At 37.0% G+C, this 23,203-nt stretch overlaps 1 protein-coding gene across 2 annotated transcripts in view; it reads right to left on the bottom strand.

The window, feature by feature from the left end:
- Window positions 1-23,203, bottom strand: part of RSPO3 (R-spondin 3) — an 84,233-nt gene that overhangs the window by 26,027 nt on the left and 35,003 nt on the right. For both annotated transcript variants that reach the window (XM_055310575.1, XM_055310576.1), the window contains exon 4: window positions 17,663-17,860. In XM_055310575.1, coding sequence (XP_055166550.1) covers window positions 17,663-17,860 — 198 coding nt within the window. The remainder of the gene's footprint in view (window positions 1-17,662; window positions 17,861-23,203) is intronic.

Genomic DNA, 23,203 nt, shown 5'->3' with positions numbered 1-23,203 from the left:
TAACCCTATGAAAACTGCACAAAGCTTTTAGAGCCTGAATGTTACTGACTCTATTGACTGACAGTGTCTTTGTTTAGACAACATGATGCTGCTAACATAACCATTTACTGCATTTGAATATGATGTTGACAATTTGTGAAAACCATTTGGCTTCAAAACATTAGTGTGATTTGAAGCAAAAGGGGAATCATTGGCCAATTTCCTCATTAAGTTCAAGTTTGTTCTTTGAACAACAGAATGTTTGTAAAACAGAAAGGCTTAGCAAATTTGGTAGTAGAAACAGAACATTCTTAATTTTATCAGCTACAAAATGACAAGAATAAGAAATAATAGCTAATGTCAACCACATGTGTGGTGGGTATAATTAGATAAGATCAAATAGAAATAAATGATCATATTGAACATGTGGCAGGAGTGCTGGAAAGAGACAGCATGGAACAAAGGTTGGGTTAATAGACCAAAGATCCATGTCCTAATCCTGATTCACTTCTTTACTAGCTAACACTCTTCAGGTGGGTATCAACAGCTTTCACTTCAGTAACTTGTCAAGTCTGGGTTTCGGTCTTGTTGTGTCTGCCACTTACTATTTGTAATTTTAAGTCAACTACTCCTCAGGGCCTTAACTTCTTTGTTTTAAAAATGGAGTTGATAACATCAATGCAGAGACACCTGGATTATTTAAGGGATTACATAAGCTAATTATGCAAAACTGCCAAGATTTAGACAAAAAAGCAATACTAAATTGTATTGCTTCCCAATTGCTAACTGCATTGCTAAGTACAGCCCAATTGGAACGAATCTAGGTCATTGGGTTTGGTTATTGGATTTGAATAAGAACTACAATTCAAGCAAATTATTTTCCTGTCTTTTGCCTTTTTGTAACATGATTTTTTTGGTCCATTTTAATTCCCCTGGAAAGCGATTTTTACTTCTTCAAACTAGAAGTCTCATCTCTATTTTAATCATCTTATTAGGTTCCCAGAATAAGATAACTAGATATATGAACTACTGTGTCCTACTTCGTTAGCATCCAGTGAATAAATTCTTTTCCGGTTGTTATATTATTTAATAAGGCTCCATGGAATATAAGGATTTAAACTAACTCAGAATTTTGATATTACTTTTTTATAACTTCTGATTTTAAGAGCTCTACTTGTTAGACAATTTGGCTTTAGGTTGTGAGATTGATAGTTAAGAATACATTAATGATTCATAAGCCTCCTTTCCAGAGAAATGCATTTTAATTTAAAGGAATAGAGTTTCATGGCAATCCAATGCTTAATATGCTGAATCAAAAATATTTTTGTTTCCTATGGAAATTTAGGTGTGTGCAGTTAGAAGATTCTGGATCACATGCTGGTAGTTTTATTCTTTTCATTATTCTGAATATATATATATATATATATATATATATATATATATATATATTCAATTCCTTTGGGTCTTAAACTAACTTATTTTTTTGAAGTTTAGTATTGCACACACAATTTTAGTTAAGCAATAAACATCTGTCATCTGCCATTTATTAATATTAATTATAAATGGTCAGTGGCTCATGGGATCCAAGTACAGCAGCTGAGATTTTTCTAAATTTGACCTCCTTAGAGTTTATATAAAAAGTGTTCCTAAGCTCCTAAACTCCTAGCCAAGTTTAGGCCGATTTGCAACCTAGTATTTTAGATTATGCACTTAGCAATAAAAAAGGAGAGATAAATGACAGAAATCCTGAAAAAAAAAGCGTTGTGCCAGGGGATTAGGTGGGACTAATAATAAGGAAAGATGTTCGAAATGATTCAAGGTCATACGTTTGTTACAAGTTAAAGGTTATGTGTATCAGTGTATGTGTTAGGAATGTCTCTTTTTCCATAGTTTTGCTGTTTCTGATCACAAACATGGAAGCTGTACTTCTATAAATTAATAAAAGTGAATATAGACTTGGGGAAAAACCAAGACACAAGCAACTACAAAGCCCATCATGTTGGTACTTCCCGAAAGAGCTAGTGTTCACAGCTACTTATTTCTTGTCACCCTGCAACATCCTACAGCTACAGCGTAATACACATTAAGATATGCGACATAACCCTGCATGATGCCCATTGGGAGGCATACTGACATACTTTTTCCCTTCTGATATTTAAGCAATTTTCCTAAAAAAATTCTATTTTACTCTAGTAAAGTGTCCACAACAATGTCAAGTTCAGATTTTACTTAATCCAACTGAAAAACATAAGATTTCACAAACCATCTTGTGCAGGGACTTCCTGTAGAGCACTCTTGCACATGGCTATTGGTTATTAGCCTTACATCAAAATAAGCACTTTTGTGTTTTTAAATTATATTATGTTGCAGCGAAGTGCACATAAATGGATTATTTTTAACTTTCTTTTTTGATAGCTCATTGTTGGTGTATAGAGATGCAACCAAATTTTGTATAGTGATTTTGTACTCTGCTACTTTACTGAATTCATTTACTAGCTCTAATAGGTTATTATTATTTTTTTGGTGTAGTCATTAAAATTTTCCATATATAGAATCATTTTATCCACAAATAGTGACAATTCTATTTCTTCCTTTCTAATTTAGAGGCGTTTTATTTCTTTTTATTGTCTACTGCTTTGGCAAGGACTTCCAATACTATGACAAAAAAAAGTGGGGAGAGTGAGCATCTTTGTCTTATTCCTGATCTTAAAGAAAGAGTTTCAGCTTTTCACTGTTGAGTTTAATTTTAGCCCTGGGATTGTCATAAATGGCCTTAATTATGTTAAAGTATACCCTCTATACCCACTTTATTGAGAGGTTTTATCATAAATGGGTGTTGAATTTGTCAAATGCTTTTTCTGCATCTACTAAGATGATCATATGATTTTTATCCTTCATCTAGTTAATGCTGTATATCACATTAATTAATTTGCAGATTTTGAACCACCCTTTCATTCCCTGGGGAATTTCCTTCCTTTTAAAGGCTGAATAATAACTTATTGTAGGTGTATACACCACATTTTGTTTATCCATTCACCTGTTGATGGACACCTGGGTTGCTTCTACCTTTTGGCTATTGTGAATAATGCTGCTATAAACATGATATATCTTTGAGATCCTATTTTCGATTATTTTGGGTATATACTTAGATATGGAATTGGTGGATCATATGGTAATTCTATTCTTGATTTTCATGGAACCACCATGCTGTTTTCCACACTGGCTCTACCATTTTACATTTTTATCAACAGTGCACAAAGGTTCCAATTTCTCCATATCTTCATCAACAACAAGCACTTGTATTTTTATCTATTTTATATATTGGAATGTGCATAATATTTCATTAAGGCAGAGGGCTTTGTTACTAAAACTCATTTTAAAACTCCTTTTTTAATTCAATCTTTTCACCTTGCAATTATCTATAAATAGCCCAGCAATCTATTACCAGGAGCAAACCAAGACTCAGTAAAATGTCCATCAAAAAGGCCATTCTTTTCCCTATGAAGTCCCTATCAGAAGCCTTTTCATTATTTTTTTTGGGCGGGGGTTCCATTTGATGACCCTTCCTAGACCACATTTCCAAGAAGAACTATTAGTTCATGTTCAAGTTTAATTTCCAGAATATTTAGCTCTAAGTCACCTCAGGTAATGAAAACAAATTCACTGAGAAAAATCTGTTTCACTGAAGAGAGATTCTCTTTCCAGTTTAGCAACTAAGTAGGTGGTTTCCTTTGTTGTTTTAAAAAAAAAAGCTGATAAGAAGTGATTCAAACAAAGAGAAAGCAGGTAAAGTTAGTGCAGTGATACATTATTAAATATCTATATAGTACCATAAATTGAGTTAATAACATCAACTCAATAAGGTCACTTGGGCAAAGCCACTTACTCTCTTTAGGTCTGGGTGTCATTTATTGCAAAGAGGACTGATGAACCATCCATCTCTAAGGTCTCTTGACTCTCTCATTCTGATGTTTCATATGGTACTACTACTATTCAAGAGGAATAAGATTAGTTCTAATACACATATCCTTTTAGTGACATTGCCAGGCCAAGTAAGTTTTTCAGGGACATAGGGCAAGAGAGCTTATATATACGGATCACCGTATGTATGCCCAAATACATGACACTAGTGTTTCTAGCATTCTGTCTCACACACAATTGCTGCCCAACAAATGTTTATTGGATAAATGCCCACACATTTAAGATTACAGTATCTAACAAATTTTTTAAAGATCAGCAACCCAGAAGGAAAAGTTGTAATTATTTAAAAGACAAGATAACACACTATAGACAGTGAAATAAATAATAGAATAGAAAAATACTTGCTATACACATGACAAAAGGTTAATATCCCTGCCATACAAAGAGTTCCCACAACCAATTCAGAAATTATGCAACAGAAGAATGGGCAAAGCCCATAAATAGGGGCCCTACAGAAATCTAAATAATTAATAACCATGTGATTAGCCTTACTAGTAGCCAGAAACATGGCTACAATAGAATAATAGGCTATCACTGCAAGAGTTTGAAGGACTAACAACATCCAGTTCTGGCAAAGATAATAAAAACAGGCATTTCTGATGTACTGCAAATGTGAACTGTTAAAACCTTTTTGAAAAATAATCGGGGAGGGTAAATTAATACTTAAAATGTGCACATCCTTTGATTAGCTACCCAATGTTTGGGATCCTTTATGTCAGATCTCACAATTACTGCATGCTTACCATGCAGCAGATACAAGTCTCAGAGTTTTTTACACACCCATTAACTCCTCACTATCACACTCTCACTATAACTTTGTGATCTGGTGACTGTCATCATCCCCATTTTCCAGATGAGGGAAAGGGGGGTATACAAAGGCTAAAAAATTAGCTTAAAGTTATGGAGTTGGTTAAAAACACAACTGAGATTCAAAAACAGATACTGTGGTTCCAGAGCCTGTATTTTAAATACTATCATGTATCTCACCTCTTTCACCTTTGATGGAAAGTGACATTAACATTATAGAGATTTTTATTATAGTAGTAGAGCAAAAGGGAACAAACTTTACTATCTATTACACCTTTATGGTAAATTCATATATATGTCATTATTTTATCTATACATAATGTAGCATGTACACCATTATTGATATTAAAAAAACAATGCTTTTGTGAAAACTAAAAAAATCCCCCAATACACAGCAAATCCAGAATTGAACCGAGATAGGTCTGCCTTCCCGACTATTTCAGTATTTTTTTACTTTGCTAAGCTGACACTGCAAATATTCAATATGATATTTTGAATTCAGTGAACATGAAAAGAAACCGTGATTCCATGAGCAGATAATTCTTGGAAAACTGAGGAAGTCTGCAGGGATGGGAGGAAAGGGTGATAAGGCAGGAGGAGGGAGACCGAAAGGCATCACACATGGTAGGAAGCCAAAGGGCTGAGGGAGAGAAATTAAATATAAGAACTCCCTTTTTCTGCCACATTCAAAATAAAATTTGACAAATGGGACAAGTGTGAATTCACCAGAGGTTTGCCCAAGAAATAATTTAGTAAACTGTGTGTTAGCTATCGAAACAAAATTTGAAAGAAAACAAATCCCTTTATGATTTTGGAGTTAGTTGGACATGACATACATCATATCAGATGTTTGAGGTGTGTATTTCTTATTCTGAGGGGTATTTCATGACCATATATACATATTTCATATAAGTAATAGGTTATGTAATTAGCATTCTACTAATTACATTATGGAAAACTAGGTTACTATTTCTGCCAGTTAGGATAATAAGATTGCAATTAATTAGATATTAACTGTTGATCTTAAAAGTAAGACATATACTTTATGTCTTATTTTTGGAATTATCTATTATTCATATTTCTCAAGTGTGGGTTTAGTATGACACAATATTTTCTTGCCCCAAAATGTGGTATTATTCAAAATATCGGTGAAAAATAAGGAGCATTATGCTTCTAGACAATACATTTCATGTAATGCAAAAATAAAAGGACTCTCTTATTTAGAAGTGCACATGTCCTGCATGAAGATATAAAATGTAACTGGAGTCTGTTCAGAAACTCTTTCCTAAATCTGATCCTTTGCAAAAATAAGAAATGCAGGCTTTTCCAGAAGAAACAACAAATAAACAAAACAACCATTTACAAGGCATATTTCTCAATTACGGCAGTCTGGGCTCACAGAGGCTAGAGTTATGACCGAGTGGTGTATACACAGTGTAAACACAAGAGTTCAGTAATTAGGTTTCAGTTAATTTTAAAGTGCCAGTGACCTGGTGCATAATCAAGCAAAGGTCATTACCCACCCTGGTATATTTCACACAGAACAACCAGCAGCTAGAAATGGAAAAGGACACATCTTTACTTAAACTTGCACAAATCAGCCCCAGAAACCACTCATTTAAGTTGTAGCTTCTTTTTCTGTTCATTTCAGAACCACCCTACTCACATGAAACTAGAGAAATGGTTTCCAGCAAACCAGAGAAATCAGAAAAAAACATTAGTTACATTAAAATTTTATTAGTATTATGCTGGACATGCCTCCCTAGTTTAAAATAGAGGGAGAAGAACTTTGGTTTCTCTTCCTTACTTAAATTCCATCCTCTCCCCCATGACTAATATTGGACAGGGATTAATTACCCTGGAGAAGGATATAAACTTCTCAATTTTTAAAATTTTGAATTTATTTTTCGGAAGGAGGTTTGTATCTGTTTTTTTTTTTTTTTTGTCAGTCTATGTAGAACTATCACTTAAAATGGCCCACATGTCCCTTGGCTTCAAGGACGATCATGCAATTTGGGCCACTGTGGGACTCCAGTTCTCCTGCCAGTGATTGGCTCAAAGGGGTGGAATTGTGACCCAAGCAGGGTCAATTTGAGTCCTTCAGTGAGAATGGGTGAATGAACACTAAAAGGGGGAGTACACCACCCTTTTGGATTGAGAGCAGTGTGGATGTAGAATTAGGGCTGCACAGAGCCAGCTTTCCCCCTGGGTACAGAGAAGTGCTGTAGCAAGGCCAGTGAAGAGAGAGAAACAGAAGCAGGATGGGTTGAAATGATGAGAAAGAGCCAAATGATACTTTTTGAGCACTTACAGCAGGCTGTGCCTAAAGCCAGTCGTTTTCTTTTTTGCTTAAAGTAATTTGAAATCTGTCATTTTTAACCAAAATGTCCTAATAAATACAGATGGGGTAACAGTAAGCTCGGTGAAAGAAGATTTATCAATTGGGGATATATAATGATATATTGATTTTCTGTTAGAGAAATAACCACCTTTATTAGCAAATGTTTTTTGAAGAAACTGAAAGAAAGAAAAAGCATGAGGAATGGGGTACTTTACAAAAAAAGTAAAAGGAACTGAACTGCAGATTAAATGGAAAAAGAGGGGCGCCTGGGTGGCTTAATGGTTGAACATCTGCCTTTGGCTCAGGGCATGATCCTGGAGTCCTGGGATCGAGTCCCACATCGGGCTCCCTGCAGGGAGCCTACTTGTCGCTCTGCCTGTGTCTCTGCTTCTCTCTGTGTCTCTCATGAATAAATAAATAAAGTAAAAAAAATAAGTGGAAAGAGAAATACACATGGAAGGGAGTAGAAACACAGTGGGTTAAGAGATTTTGATGACTTTGCCATTTACACCCATTTTGTACATGTTAATAATAATAGCCCACCGGTGGCAGACACTGTGCTAGATACTTCATGCTTAGATTTGTCCATCATTAGAAATTACACCTCATCCTACCTGGGGTCTGGTTTGACAGCAATGTATAAAGATCAAACCATTTGAGTGGTTCATTTCCATTCATGATGCAATGAATCCATTCAGGATACGATATGGTTCTAATGTAAACAAGTGTGAGCATGTTTCTGTTTCAGTGATGTCACAGAATTTAGTTGTGATCTGGTTGTATTTGCCGGCTCCCGAGAGGCCTGCGTCCTTTCTGCCAGGCTACAACGATCTACAAAGTTAGTCTGTAACGTTTCCACGAAAAAGTTGCTGGAGTAGAGAGAAAGAGGACAAGATAATGATCTACAGAAAGAATAATTCTTTTGTGCCTTCAAATGTTGGGAGTCTTCTCTGCCAAAGAGGTTTCAGCAAAACCAGCAGTTTCAAGGAGTGGCTGTATTGGGGAGGTGGGAAGGAGGACAGAGGCATGAAAGGAGGAAGTGTGTTTTTGCTGGAGAAATGTTTATTTTGTAATTAGCAAAGGACAAGAAAACTCTTTTGGAAACTATATTTGGGGGTCCAGAATTTAAATTTATGCTGATGCTCTGTGAGTCTCTCTCCAGGGAACCCTCCTAATTGGCAGGGATCTTAGTTGGCTAAAACAGCCTGCAAATGAAGCCAAGGTCTTGGGGTCATTTCTCCAAAGGGCCCGTTAAGTCAGCTCTGTTCCATAGTCACAAGCTGTATTTTTAACCCTACTTAGCCATCTTACAAACACATATTAGCACATAAACATGGTGGTCACAGAAGAAAGACTTATACTCGCCTTGAGACCAACACAAACATAGGCAGGGATATTTCATTTTTGCCAGCACCAACGGACGTCTTTGTGACTGTGTTGGCGAGCTCCAATCAAGACTGCCGCTACTGATGGAGCAAATTGCAAAGATGAAAACTCAACACAATTAAATGCGACCAATGAGCTGATCATTGGGGGTTACTACCCTTGTGGAATGAGACATCATGATGCCAACGTCTGCATCTGTGATGGGAAGGGCCTTTGCCTTTCTTGTTCAATGCTATATCCTTAGCCTAGCACACAGCTGGTGCTTCAGTAAATATTTGTTGAGTGTATGAAGGTACCTTGGTCTGGACTTCTATTTATTCTTCCTACTATTCCCATTACGAATCGGAAAGCACAACAGAATATTGTATATATAGAAGCAGAAATACAACATCTCCCATATTAACCATTGCATGTGTTTTTACAAGGGAAGAGATAATAACTTAATAAAAACAATGTTGAGTGAATGAGCCATGATACTCATGTAAGCGCAACCACGAGAAAGACCACACGGGTAGGTGGCAAAAATGGTCATGGCTCTCAATCATCCCTGTGTAGGCACGCCACCTTGCAAAGTAACTTTGTAGCTTCTCCCACCAAAAGGTGGAATCTGTGTCTTCAACTCTTGAATCAGGACTGGACTTACGACTTGCACAGGCTAACAGCATGTGGTCAAAGTGAAACTGTGCCAGTGCTGAGCCTCACCTCGAAAGGAGTTCCTTCTACTCCCCACCCACCCCGAACCCTGTAGATCCCCTAGCCACCTTAAGAGGACAGAAACCTAGTATCATTTCCTCAGTCCTCTAACCAGCCAACTGCATGAGGGAGCCTGGCCTGAACGCACAGTGGATTTCAGCCAGAACCACCTACTCACATTTGTTGTTCAATCAACAGCTATTGTTTTAAGCCAATATGTGTTGGGGTTATTTGTTACGTGACCAAAGCTAACTCAAACAACTTCCTCTTGTGCACAGGATCTAAACAATGGCCAGATTACTGTTTGCTTAGGGACTGAAGAATGCTTTGGATGGTACAGCTACTACTCTGTTCAATTAACTGACCAGTATGTGCTATGTTACTCATACCAATGGGTTGAAAAGCATTCGTTATTTATAAACTTCACAACAAAGAAATCCCAGAAAATAAGGCAATTGCAAGGATAATTTATTATAAAGGCTTTTCTTAGACTAGGGATGCTGAGGTACACAGCAACACAGCAGAGAAGCCTAAAAATCAATGGATCACCGTAGCAAGGAGGGGACTGCACAGATAATGCTAACATGTAAGTATTTCCCCCACATGGATTCGACCAACATGGAAAAGTTCTCAAATATCTTAGCGACAAAAATAGAATGATATAAACATGGCATTCATTATAAAGAGATCATAACTTCTGGCTGAATGATAGAAATGGTATAGTGCCCAGGATTGCAAGGCATGAAATAAAAGGTTTCTTATTTTCTACAGAGATTTTCCGTTAACACCAAGAAGTTTATCAAACATGTCAGAGGCATGAAACGGAATTGTCATTTCCTTTTTTCAACATCTATCCAAGTGCTGACTACCATCCTTTTGCTTCATCAGTACAGAAGGGAGTAAACTGCATATAAAGGATCATGGCATGGTCTGCAAATCACAAACCTGGGCAGCTGAGAATCCTCACAAAGTTCCTGCCATTGTAATGCCAATGTCAGAAGAAACAGTGAAAAGGGCTGGGGCATACAACAGCAGCTCTGACTTTCTTTTATCTGGTTGGATAACAAATTCTGACACTTATCCATTGACTTTACAAGCAGATTTGATGCTTCAAGGGTTCAATGGGAGTTGGTAGGAAAGAAAAAGGAATAATAAAAGTTAAGTAGTATAGCTAAGAAGCAGAAAACATAGTCAAATAAAATAAGGGAAGACGCCATGAGTGACCATGATCGAAAGGATCTGAAGATGATCTACGAATTTATGGGGGTCTTGAGAGATCAATAGTGGTGCCTCCATCCTTCAAAAACAGTAGTGCACCTGTACTAGTTTTAAGAATCTAATATTTAAATTAGGTTGAGGTATATGCAAACTGTAATCTTTCAATCAAGTAACAACCACGCTCTAGGTCTGGTTCTATACTGAACAAAATTAAGAAAGAATTTTGAAGTATTAGGTTAAACCATATAAAACTACTAATATTTGGGTCCATTTATGACCTTGAAAAGTGGCAATTTTATATGGTTCAACCTAAGAGATAGGAGAGTGTTTAGAACAAGAGATGGGTATAACCACCTAATTTGTTTCCATGAAGAGCACGGTTAGTAGTGATTAAACAACTGCAGGCTTCTCCACTGAGGACACTAAATGAAAAATGTGGCTTAGCTTTTAAGAGGAGTATGGACATTTACATTAAGAAACGTCTCTCTGAGACTGAAGGGTGTTATTTACTGTAATATACTATCTTTCTTGGAGGTTTTAAATATACTTGAATATTTTTTGTGCTGGACTATTTTAAATTAAACAATATTAATTTTTAATAAAGTTGGTTATTCTCGTTATACTGGGGAAGAAGATTTCCCCCCTCTGTTCCACCATCTTGTCCTTCTTACCAAAGATTCATACCTTTTGACGGTTTTCATTGGTGGCAATGGTCTGCCCCAGAATTTGAACAAACAATCTATCTCAGTAGGGGCTGGGTAGGCCCCAAGAAGGGATAACAGAGAGATACTGTTGAGTTTATGGCAGGGTTTCTCATGCTTGTACTATTAGCAGATAGTTTTCTTTGTTTTTTGTGTTTGTTTGTTTTTTTTTTAAGCCAATAGTTTTTGTTATATGCAGCTGTCCTGTGCAATATAATATGTTTAGCAGCATTCCTCCTGTATCTAAATGCTGTAGTATTTTCCTTCCCCAAGTTTTGATATTCAGAAATTACCCTTGGGGAGCAAAATCACACCTGGTTGAGAACAACCCTCTCTCATGCCCTTATTATTTCTCCCCTGTATTTTCTTGAATTTTCTCTGACCTATCTCAGAGGGCTAGTCTCTTAACTGGGCGTAGGGAAAGAGTAGAAAGCTCCCATCCTCCAGTGCTTACACAGGATGAGCGTCTGTAGGCCAGCTGGTCTTCCTCCACGAGGTGAAGGTGGGGAGAGGACATCATTTAAATACTCCAGCCAACTGGCATACTACAAATTTGAGCTAATGAATCCATCTATTTGGATTTTGATGAACTGTTCTGGGAATCTTTGCTAAATGTCTTGTTTTGAATTTGAATGAATATTTAATAGAAATCCTTCCTGTAGAAAACTGGACTTTTCTTGCCTGGAAAAGTTGTTATAAAGATTTTAGGAAGCAAGCGAAAAGAGAAGCAAGCCTAGGAACAAAGCAGACTCAACATTTTTTATTTGCTTGATTTTGAAATACTGCTGTTGCTGTAACTTTAGATAGAGCGCTCATGATAAACATGATGCGTATTTATAATACTGGTATTTGAGGAAATCATTAATAACAATTATAAATTAACGTATAACACTTTTCCTTAATGGGAAACCAAGATGACTTTTGCAACTTTGTTTTTAATTTGGAGAAGGCATATAAGGTGACTTATATTTAAATAATACAATAAATCCCACACATTTCTTCCCTGGAAGTGTCTCTGGACATTTTATCTACGACCATACCTCACTTTATTGCACCTTGCCTTATTGTGCTTCACAGATACTGTGGGGTTTTTGTTTTTGTTTGTTTGTTTTGTTTTGTTTTATTTTTACAAATTGAACGTTTATGGGAACCCTGCATTCAGCAAGTCAACTGGCTCCATTTTCCCAACAGCAGCTGCTCACTTTGTGCCCCTGTGTCATATTTATCCCTGCAATATTTCAAACTTTTTTATTATTATTGTGTTTGTTACAGTGATGGTTGATCAGTGACCTCTGATGTTAGTATTGTAATTGTTTTGGGGCGCCACATACCGCGCCCACACAAGACAGCAAACTTAATCGATTTATGTGTGTGCTCAGACTGCTCCATTGACTGGTTGTTCCCCCATCTCTTTCTCTCTTCTTGGGCCTCCTTATACCCTGAGATACAATGGTATTGAAACTAAGCCAATAAATAACCCTGCGATGGTCTCTAGGCCTTCAGATGAAAGGAAGAGTCGCATGTCTCTCACTTTAAATCAAAAGCCAGGTATGATTAAGCTTAGTGAGGAAAGCATTTTGAAAGATGAGATACACTGAAAGCTGGGCTTAGTTGCCCTTTAGCCAAATTGTGCATGCAAATAAAAAGTTCTTGAAGGAAATTAAAAGTACTACTCCGCTGAACAAATGAATATCAAGAGAAGCAAAACAGACTTATTGCTGACATAGAGAAAGTTTTATTGCTCTGGATGGGAAAATCAAACCAGCCACCACATCTCCGTAAGCTACAGCCTAACCTAGAGCTAGGCCCTACCTTTACTTGATTCTGTGAAGGCTGAGAGAGGTGAAGAAGCTGCAGAAGAACATTCTGAAGCCACCAGAAGTTGCTTCCTGAGGTCTACAGAAAGTAGTCTCCATAACATAAAAGTGCAAGGTGAGCAGCAGGTGCTGATGCTAAGCTGCAGCAAGTTATCCAGATGACCTAGCTAACATCATTAATGAAGGTAACTACACTAAACAAGGGATTATCAATACAGACCAAACAGCCTTATATTGGAGGACGACGGCATAGAGCTTTCTTAGTTAGAGATGAGAAGCGAAGCCTGAACATGTGACTGAATTGTTGCAAGCTCATGATCAAACTTGGATGGATGAGGGGTTGCTTCTCATGGATGAGCAAAGAAAGGGGTGTTTCGAGATGGAATCTACTCTTGGTAAAGGTGTTTGAAGATCATTGACATGACAGCAAAGGATTTAGCATATGACGTAAACTTAGTTGATAAAGCGGCAGCAGGGTTTGAGAAGATTGACTCCAATTCTGAAGGAATTCTATTTGTGGGTAAAATGCTATCAAACAGCATTGCAAGCTACAGAGAAATCATTTGTGAAGAGTCAATCAATGTGGCAAACTTCATTTTTGTCTGATTTTAAGAAATTGCCACCGCCACCCCAACCTTCAGCAGCCATCACCCTGCTCAGTCAGCGGTCATCAACATCAAGGCAAGACCCTCCACCAGCAAAAAGATTATGACTCACTCATGATGATCGTTAGCATTTTTTTTTTAGCAATAAAGTATTTTAAAATGAAGGTATGTACTTTTTTCAGACATACTATTGCACATTTAACAGTTGATAGTGTAAACATGACTTTTTATATCCCCTTAGAAACAAAAAAATTTGACTCATTTTACTGCAATATTTGCTTTAGTATGGAGACCTAGAACCAAACCCACACAGTACCTCTGAGGTATCCCTGTCTTTATATTCTAATGGTTCCCTTTCTCTTTCTGCTTGGAGGGATGCTATTTCTTCTTTAATTAAGAAAGTAGTCCCTGCCTCATTTCTTCTGTGACTTTGCTCTTCTTTCTCCTTTCTATCCCAAGATCATGCAGTGCACATAATTAATTGGTATCTTCTTCATGCAATTAGCTAAAGCAGTTCTTTCATTCTTTGTGAATTTCCTCAAAACCCAATATGTAGAGGAAATTCCCTTCAGTTAACCAAATGTATAAATGAGTGAGGAGCGTGTTTCGAGCTCCTCCTTCCTCTGACCCCTCCCTGTACTCTGACACACATAGTACCACCCTTTTGCATCAAATACAGGCATATTTCCTTGTCCTGTTTCACTTCATCTAAGATGGTGATGCCCAGTATCAAAAAGAGTCAATATAAGTTGACAACAATTGAACATGCATCTTCTCCTTGTTTACTTCCATTTCAATATTCTGTTTTAATGCACATGTCAGACTAGTCTATATGTCAGCCTTTATACTCTCTTAATTTATATGTTATATATCTGACATTTGAGATAGATTGTTCTGCTGAGATAGGCTCAAGTTAGAAAATATTGCAAAGGTACTAATTTCTTATTAAAACTGGTAATTGAGGGAGAGGTTAAAACTGATTTGAAGGTAAGGGAAAAATTCTAGAAGATGCAAACAAATAGTACATCAGATAAAATTTAGGAGGCTATAAAATTACATTTATATCCTCATATTCATTTACTATATTCTAAATGTGAGAAGAATGTTAGTAAAAAAAAAGTGTGTGTGTATAAGATTTTGCAACCAATTTTTTTCAGCATATATATTAAAATACATCTCACAACTTGGAAGAATTCATTCTGTTCCTAAAAACTACTTCCTCCGATTCAGTTTCTTTGTGTACATTTTGGAAAGTCATTTCTGGATCTTATCATTCTTCCCTGGAGACCTTGCCTTTGGCAACTGCAACACAGCAGAAAAAAAATCCTGAACACATGCTCCATACCTTTTCCAAATATGAGTTATCTACCTCTGTCTATTGTGAGCCTCTTAGACAGGGATGATATAAAGTTTAAATTCAAGATTTTCAGGCTAGATTTTATTTTAAAAACCTAATCTTTTAGCTTACTCATCTAGAAATACTGAAACCATGAACCTAAAAGATCTTATTTCATGAGTCTATAAGCAGTCAGGAGCAACTTGGGTTAACAACTATTTTAGTGGTAGAAGAAATCAAGCCTTTATCACTTCATAGTATTTAACTCCATATGTCTTCATACATATTTATAATATATATCTCAGAAACTAAATGAGAAGACTGCAGATAACATTATTATTTTGATATGATGTTTGATATAGTGGCTTGTCCAGAGTTCATTATTACTGTTCCATTTGGTTTCTTCGTGTTCACAAAGAATGTTTGGTAAGTTATCATCAAGAAAAGTGAAGAAAACTATTAAGTTAGAGAAGCAAGAAATCAGGGGAGGAGTGGTTTCCTTCCTATATTAAATTTCTGAGCCACTTGAGAAAAATTTTTGAGACGTATATAAAGATGAATAAAGATTAAATAAAAGTGGAACTAAATCGGGAATTTAATTATAAATGTGAACCACCTAAGTTTTTCTAGTTGTACGAAGTTCTCTTTGTGAATGTAAAATGTCACTGTTTCGAAGGTCGAAGAGGAGGAAAAAAGACCAAAAGAAACTTTTAAGCCAAGCTAATGTCACAGGTTATTATTTTAAACTTCTTGTGGCATTATTTATCTTATCTGTAGCCGGTTTTAAAAACTGACATTTTCATTGTTAACATTTAAGTCAGGTCCTAGAAAAATATATTAGAAGATCACATTCTCAAACGAAAAACTAGCATCATAATTTAATTTTTCTACCGGGCAAGGTTTTCTTCACTTATATTTTAAAACTTAAATATACTGAATACTGGTTAGTAATGTAGAAACTTTGTAAAAGAATAATATGAGCAAGGACCACCTGTAAGTCATTAAATATCGAGAAAATTTAGCAAACATAAGTAAATGTACGGCTATGGGAGTCTACCAACAAGCCGAGTGATGAAATATTTGATTTCCAAATCCAACTTTTAAAATTTAAGATGTTTTAAATTAATTGGTAACAAATGCCAGAAAGACCTTTTTCACTAGCCAACTTTCATTCCTTAAACCTAATTTTAATCAAAACCTCCTACAAATTTACAAAAGCTTGAAGTTCCCTTTAAAATCATCCTTGTCTTCAAGAATTTTATCACATTAACTACTTGATTACTAATAGCAACAGCAGGCTGGATACATTCTGATAATGGCCAATTATTCTGGTAGAGGGAAAGACATTTTGCAAAGTAGCAGTGATCCAAGTTCTTTCTTAAATGAATAGTGTTCAAGTTTGCACAATACTCACCTCTCTGTTCCCACTGAATTTTGTTCGTGTATCTATAATCTTCCTTTCATATATGATGTTGTGATTATCTATTTAGACATCTCAACCCTCCACTGGATCCTCATTATACCTTAAGGATAAGGATGGTACCCCATTCAGTTGTGAATCCCCAAGATTTAGCATGGTGTGTGGCCACAGAGTAAAAATTCAATAAAAACCATGTTGAATGAATGAAATAAAGCAAAGGGAGTTCAACTACAGAGGTAGCCAAACTCCTTTCAAGCTGCAATTCATTGAGAGGATCATTTATTGGTTCAGTAGAATTACCAATAGGTTTATCCAGCTACATGCCATCTTTGTAGGTAGTGGAGTGGAGGACATTAGTGAGAAAGGTGGAAAAATTATATTTTAAAAGCCAACAACTGCAGATCTTCTAAATGGAAGCTAAATTACCCTAAAACATCATATGACATGGCCTATTTCTTCTTGGCAATCATAAGACTTTAGAACAGGCTCTAACACAGAGTTATTTATTATCGATCTAATAGATTATATAACCTGATAAAGTTAGTGTAACATAAAACATATCTGGGGATCAAATGTCATTAATGCTTATATTTATAAAATATGCCCTGGTCATCTACTTCAAATGTAAAATCAGTATTAGAAACTTCTATTAGGGCCCCTGGCTGGCTCAGTCAGTTAAGCATGCAACTCTTGGTTTCAGTTCAGGTCATGATCTCACGGTCATGGGATCAAGCCTCACATCAGGCTCTGTACTCAGTACGGAGTCAGCTTCAGATTCTCTCCCCCTCCTGCTCCTGCTAACTCTCTCTCTTAAATAAGTAAGTAAGTAAATAAATAAATAAATAACATCTTTAAAAAAATACTGTAGAAACACATATACATTTAAATATTTTTAGAAATATTATGTAACCCTCAAAATGAGTTTACTACAAAAGCTTACAGTCTAATTGTACTACTTTGATTTGTAGGCAACGGAAAAGAGTAAGTTTATGGCTGGTGTCTCTTCACTATGGATTTGTACCAAATGGCATTAGACCTTGTGTTTATGAGGCTTCTCGAAAGTTTTCTAGGTACTTGAAGGGATGATAGGAAAGATAATGACCCAAAAGAAAAATATAGGCCTAAATATCTATAATGCATCCTTTTTCGTCAAGATCCAATTAACACACTTCTATAGTAGTTAATAGCTTTGATATTAGACTCCGTTGTTTAAAATTGCACATTTAATATTCTATAATTTACAACCAACATAGGCTTTGGCTGGTATACATTTTGGGGTTTTAGACATGAGCGATACTAAATGTTTCCTAAGAAATAAGTGAAATTTGCATCAAATTATGAGGATTCAAATAAGCACATTTTTCTAGTATGATTGTACCTCGTTCTCCCTTCTGACACTTCTTTCTTTGCACTGTACACTTTCTTGTCTCACTGGTGGGGGGACACAGGTTACCCTTTGCTGATGGATGCTGTGTTATTTCTCGGACCCGTGTTTCAGTCCCTCTTTTGAAACCACATGTTTTCCCCTTCTTCATGCATGGACTCCACGGACTCCATTCACTGGCCTCACAGTGCACTGAAACAGAAGAGCAGAAACAGGCTCAGCTGGCTCACAGATATATTCACGATTGCTCAATAAACAAAAAGGTTTGCTTCTATCAATATTTGCTCTAATTCCGGGAAATCCTGTAGAACAAACTTGGACAAGATGACTTCAAGAAAACAATGAGAAAGAGAAATACAGGGACATGTTTTCCCATTTTTAGTGTTCATCATGTCAGGTAAACTCATCCTTGCATTCAGTCTACTTTTCACTCTAGATTCATAAACCCAGGCACTAATATAATTGTAATTGGCCAGTGCTTTATAATTTCTACAAGTATTGATCGATCCTGACCATAATTTGATCTAGAATTATGCTAGAGATCCGCTTTTCAAACTAGAGCGTGCAACAGCATCACCTGGAGGGCTTGTTGAAGCACAGACCACTGGACTTCACCCTCAGAGTTTCCAATTCAGTTGTATGGGATGGGGCCTAAGAATTTGCATTTCCAACAATACACTTTGAGAATTTCTGTGCTCGAGAATGGTTAAGCAAAAGAGGCATCCTGGTCATAGGCCTGGATTCACAGCCTTTTCCACTTCATATGCAGATAAGGACTTAAATTTTATCATTGATTAACAGAGATGGTTCAGGCAGGGAAGCATCTATTTTAAGTGGATTCTGATTCAATTTCAGCTGATAAATTGGTTCTAGCATTAACTAGAAGGAGTGATTTCTAAGATGAACAGATGTAATTCTTCTACAGCTTCTTTTGTAGCTCTTCCCCTTTTTCTGTATGTATTAATCTCCTTTTCAACCATGGCTGTCCAAAGTCTTGTAACAGATTTCTGCACTTCTAACAAAAATAAGTATCTGCAGGATGCTATCATTCTATTCATGTTCATGCAAACTTCCTAGCTTACAATAACTGAAACATTTTGCAGCAATAATTCTTTAGATGATATAAGATTCTTTCCACAAAACACGTTTCCATTAACTTTTCTCTTTGCCTTCTGATTTAAAGGATTCTTATTTTATTTTATTTTTTTAAAAGGTTTTATTTATTTTTTCATGAGAGACACAGAGGGAGAGAGGCAGAGACATAACACAGGCAGAGGGAGAAGCAGGCTCCAGGCAGGGAGCCCGATGTGGGACTCATCCCAGGTCTCCAGGATCAGGCCCTGGGCTGAAGGCAGTGCTAAACTGCTGAGCCCCCCGGGCTGCCCAAGGATTCTTATTTCAGAGCAGAATGCTATCTTTTATGTAAGCTCAAAAAATAGAATCTAAGTGTTTTAGAAACCTAAATCCTTTTGCCATGCATCTTTTCACATGCTTTTTACAGTTAGCAACAGGTACCCGAATGCAACAGAGTTAAAAACAAATGGCTGGGTAAGTGAATTTAAGTTTCTGTGAACTTAAATGAACTTTATGGAGCCACTCTTTAACCAGTTTTCATGTTCAGTTATGACACAACATTTTTAGTTAAAGAATAGAGCAACGAAGTCACTTAATGATATCAGATCTTTTGCTAGTTAAGAACAAATCTCCCATTCTGATACTAATGATACAAAATTTGTGCTAAAGAGCACAAATAAATAAAACCACTTCCAAAAAAGCAAATGGAAAAGTAAAAATCAAAGTTTGTGAGCTACCACTTTGTCTAGTATTTGGTTAATGCCAGAACCAAGAGTTCTAAATTAGAAAAAAAAAATTACATGATGTGAAAATGACCAGAACTTTGGCGCTTTTTTCACACTTGCAAAGGTGGTTTAGGCAAATGCATATTTAGACTTAAGAAAAAAAGATTTTATTTTTTTATTTATTTTAAAAATATTTTATTTATTTATTCATGAGAGACAGAGAGAGAGAGAGAGAGAGGCAGAGGCAGAGGGAGAAGCAGGCTCCATGCGGGGAGCCTAATGTGGGATCACGCCCTGAGCTGAAGGCAGATGCTCAACCCCTGAGCCACCCAGGCATCCCAGAAAAAAAGAATTTTAAAATTACAGCTATGAGTTCTTAGATGATAAATGGTTCTAAAAATGCTTTTTTTTTTTTTTTTTTTTAAAGTAGTCTCCACAACCAGTGTGGAGCCCAACGTGCGGCTTGGACTCACAACCCTGAGATCAAGATCTGGGCTAAGATCAAGAGTTGGATGCTTAACTGACTGAATCACCCAGGTGCTCCTAAAAATGAAATTCTAATGACAATCTTAGATAATTCCATTGAGGAAGAAGGAGGAAAAACATTTAAAACTGATGAGTTCGGATAGTAAAAACGCTCTAATAAGAGCAAACGGTTAAAAAGCCTTGAAGGAAAAGAATTTCTCCCAGAGAAATACTGTAGGATGAATCTAGTGTCTAAAAATATTTACGGAAAACTGGTAACTTTGGAAAACCTGAAAAGGTAACAAAATAGGTGATTTAAGTTATATTCAGGCTGCTGCTGAATGATGCAGAACTGGGGCGTCATTTGGGCAAGAAGCAACTAAGAAAAAACAAAATTGCTCACTTTCTCTATTTCTTCTATTTTTTGCATGGAGGACAATATTAACACTGGAAATATTTAACTAGTCACTAATGAAGCAAGGATCTCAAAAAAAGCTAATTACCGGAAGTGGTCACGCTGTGGTCGGTTATCAGTCTGGAATACTATAAAGGGGGTCCTTGAATTGGGAGAGAAACTGAACTGAATGTTCCACCAGTAATGGCCTCACAACACCATTACTCGTTCGCTCTCATTCTTGTTGATCAACTGCGCGGGTCCACTGAGAGTGTAGTGAGGGCATGTTCCTTGCTACTCCCTATTTAAAGTTTTAAAGTTGGATGCCTCCCTCTGTGGATACTTGAGTAAGACCCACTCCCCAAGAGGAGATGACATGATGATGGTGCGGGAAGGAAGCAAATATCTAGAGCATGAAGTAGAAGAACTATATTCTTCTATAAAATTGGGTTCAATGGGATGCCTGGGTGGCTCAATGGTTGAGCGTCTGCCTTTAGCTCAGGGCCTGATCCCAGATTCTCAGGATCGAGTCCCACATCGGGCTCCCTGCATGGAGCCTGCTTCTCTTCCCTCTGCCTGTGTCTCTGCTTCTCTCTCTGTGTCTCTCATGAATAAATAAATTTAAAAAAAATCTTTAAAAAAAATTGGGTTCAATGGGCATTCATGCCAACTTTAACAGCAAACCATGAGGAGTGGATGGATATGTTGCAACGTTAAGGCTTTCACCCTAGCTCTCTATCAGGGTGGTATTTTCTCTGTTTATGACTTTTCCTCTTAATAATAATCTGAGTAAGAAACGAGTCTCACAATGCGGATTTCAGCTATAGGAGGGACACATTCTTCAGTATCTTCTGTGAGCACCAGAGAGCCAGAGTCAAGGCACTAATTATAGCACTGACAGTAAGTCACACCGTGTCCTTGGAATCATTATTTCAAGCTCTCGGTCCTATGTCCCTTTGAGATAAGCAAGCAGGTCACCATTTCTCACGACAATTCTGGGGCAAGTTCCAGTCATAGCCCACTGCTTGTTGGATAGACAGCACACGATGCGAGGCATCCCTCAGGCCAAGCAACAGGGGCCAGCCCTGGACCAAAGTTGCAGGTTTGCACTATTGCTGTGTCCTAGGTCATTGATACCTAACTGTTCAAAGAGCCACATTCGCTAAAATGGCTTTTAGGTTGCTAACCCCTACTCTAAAACATATGCATTTCTTTCTTTCTCCCGCCCCCATTTTTTTTAACATACGTATTTCTTAAATTTAATTGTATTAAGAAATAGTTTTTGTTGGGACGTCTGGGGGCTCAGCGGTTGAGCATCTGCCTTCAGCTCAGGATGTGATCCCAGGAGTCCCACATCGGGGTCCCTGTGAGGAGCCTGCTTCTCCCTCTGCCTGGGTCTCTGCCTGTCTGTGTCTCTCATGAATAAATCAATAAAATCTTAAAAAAAAAAAGAAATAGTTTTTGTCTAAATAGTAGCATAACTTACCAGTAAGCTTTACTAGTTAATCTAACAGTGCCAGGTACTAAAGGGTCTCCATGAGAGAAAAGCATTAATACACTTAAGGTAAACAGCTTTTCAAGGACTGAATGCTACACTTTCAACAACTAAGGAAGTCTAAACAAGCACCCCTTTTCCTCGGTAGAGAAATACCACAAACTTTCTGCAACTCAGCCTGAATTTTTGTCCTTTAACACTCCACAGAACTGTTTCCTATTTCTTCCACAGTTTGGAACTTATTACCTTTAATCATCAGCCCTCAGGACTTACAAAGAGATGAACGTGAAGTGCTTTCTCATGTATGTTTTACCCTATTTCTAAGTTGTGTCTCTGTGTCTTTATTGACTAGAGGAAAAAAAAAAAGACTAAACCAAAATGAGCCATGAACTGTTTCATGCTTGCTGTTTTCCAGATGCTTCTGAAATTATCTTAAAATATCATCTATTTGATTCATTCTCCTACAGACTTTGTTTAGAAATAAGTACTTCCCGTGGACCTGAAACAGTTAAACCACCACTTTATTACTCTAGCACTTTTGATTCTAATGGACCTATCTGGGGAGACCCCAGGGGAGTCCTGGAGACTATCTTGTACTGAATCAGGAGGACATTTGTGCGCATATGCCAGTATCAGTGCAGCATCAAAGGTTCTTGTAACTCTTGCCTAGGGGATTTCGAGATTTAGTATGCTGTTTTCCCATTTGGTTCAGCATCTGCTCCCCAACTGTTCATCAAACTTGTAGCTGTAGTAGCTGCGCAACATTTAAAAGACGGAAAATAGAGCCTGACAGTGATCCGTTATTTAGACAAACAACTGGTCTCAGGGACCTCCCCTCCAGGAAATACAGCCTGCATTTAATCAGACTCTGTGACTGTGTCCTTCTGTTAGTTTGAGTGAGTCCAAAAATCTTCTCCTTGTTTCTCAATACCTGTGCAAGCAGGACGTTTCAGCAAAGGAGCGCAGGAGGAAAAAAAAAGTCAGATTTTTAACTATATCAGTTCCCGTTCTGTAGATCTGTGGCTCATCTACTGAGTGTCAAAGGGTTATATTCAGAGAATGTTTTCTCCCCTTGGAAAAACAACATTGCTCACTGCTGGACATTAGACCTAGGTGCTTTGTGAAACTCCTGTCCTAAAGTGGACATTTCGTTCAAGACCAAATATGTATTTGTGTATATGTATAGTCCTGTAGATACGTTTATAACACATAATACATATGCACATATATCTGTAATGAGTCACTGCAAATAGAACTTCGTTGTCTCATAAGGATACAAACTAAATCTGCCAGGATCAGAAGAGCTGAAGCAGTTACCAAGAGTCTCTAAGAAATAATGGAGCAAAAATGAGTGGGAAATATCAGAAAGGGAGACAGAACAT

This window comes from Nyctereutes procyonoides, unplaced genomic scaffold (genome assembly GCF_905146905.1).
Source record: "Nyctereutes procyonoides isolate TBG_1078 unplaced genomic scaffold, NYPRO_anot_genome, whole genome shotgun sequence".
Taxonomy (NCBI): Eukaryota; Metazoa; Chordata; class Mammalia; order Carnivora; family Canidae; genus Nyctereutes; species Nyctereutes procyonoides.
Note: the sequence above shows the minus strand (reverse complement) of the source record. Positions and strands in the feature narration are given on the sequence as shown.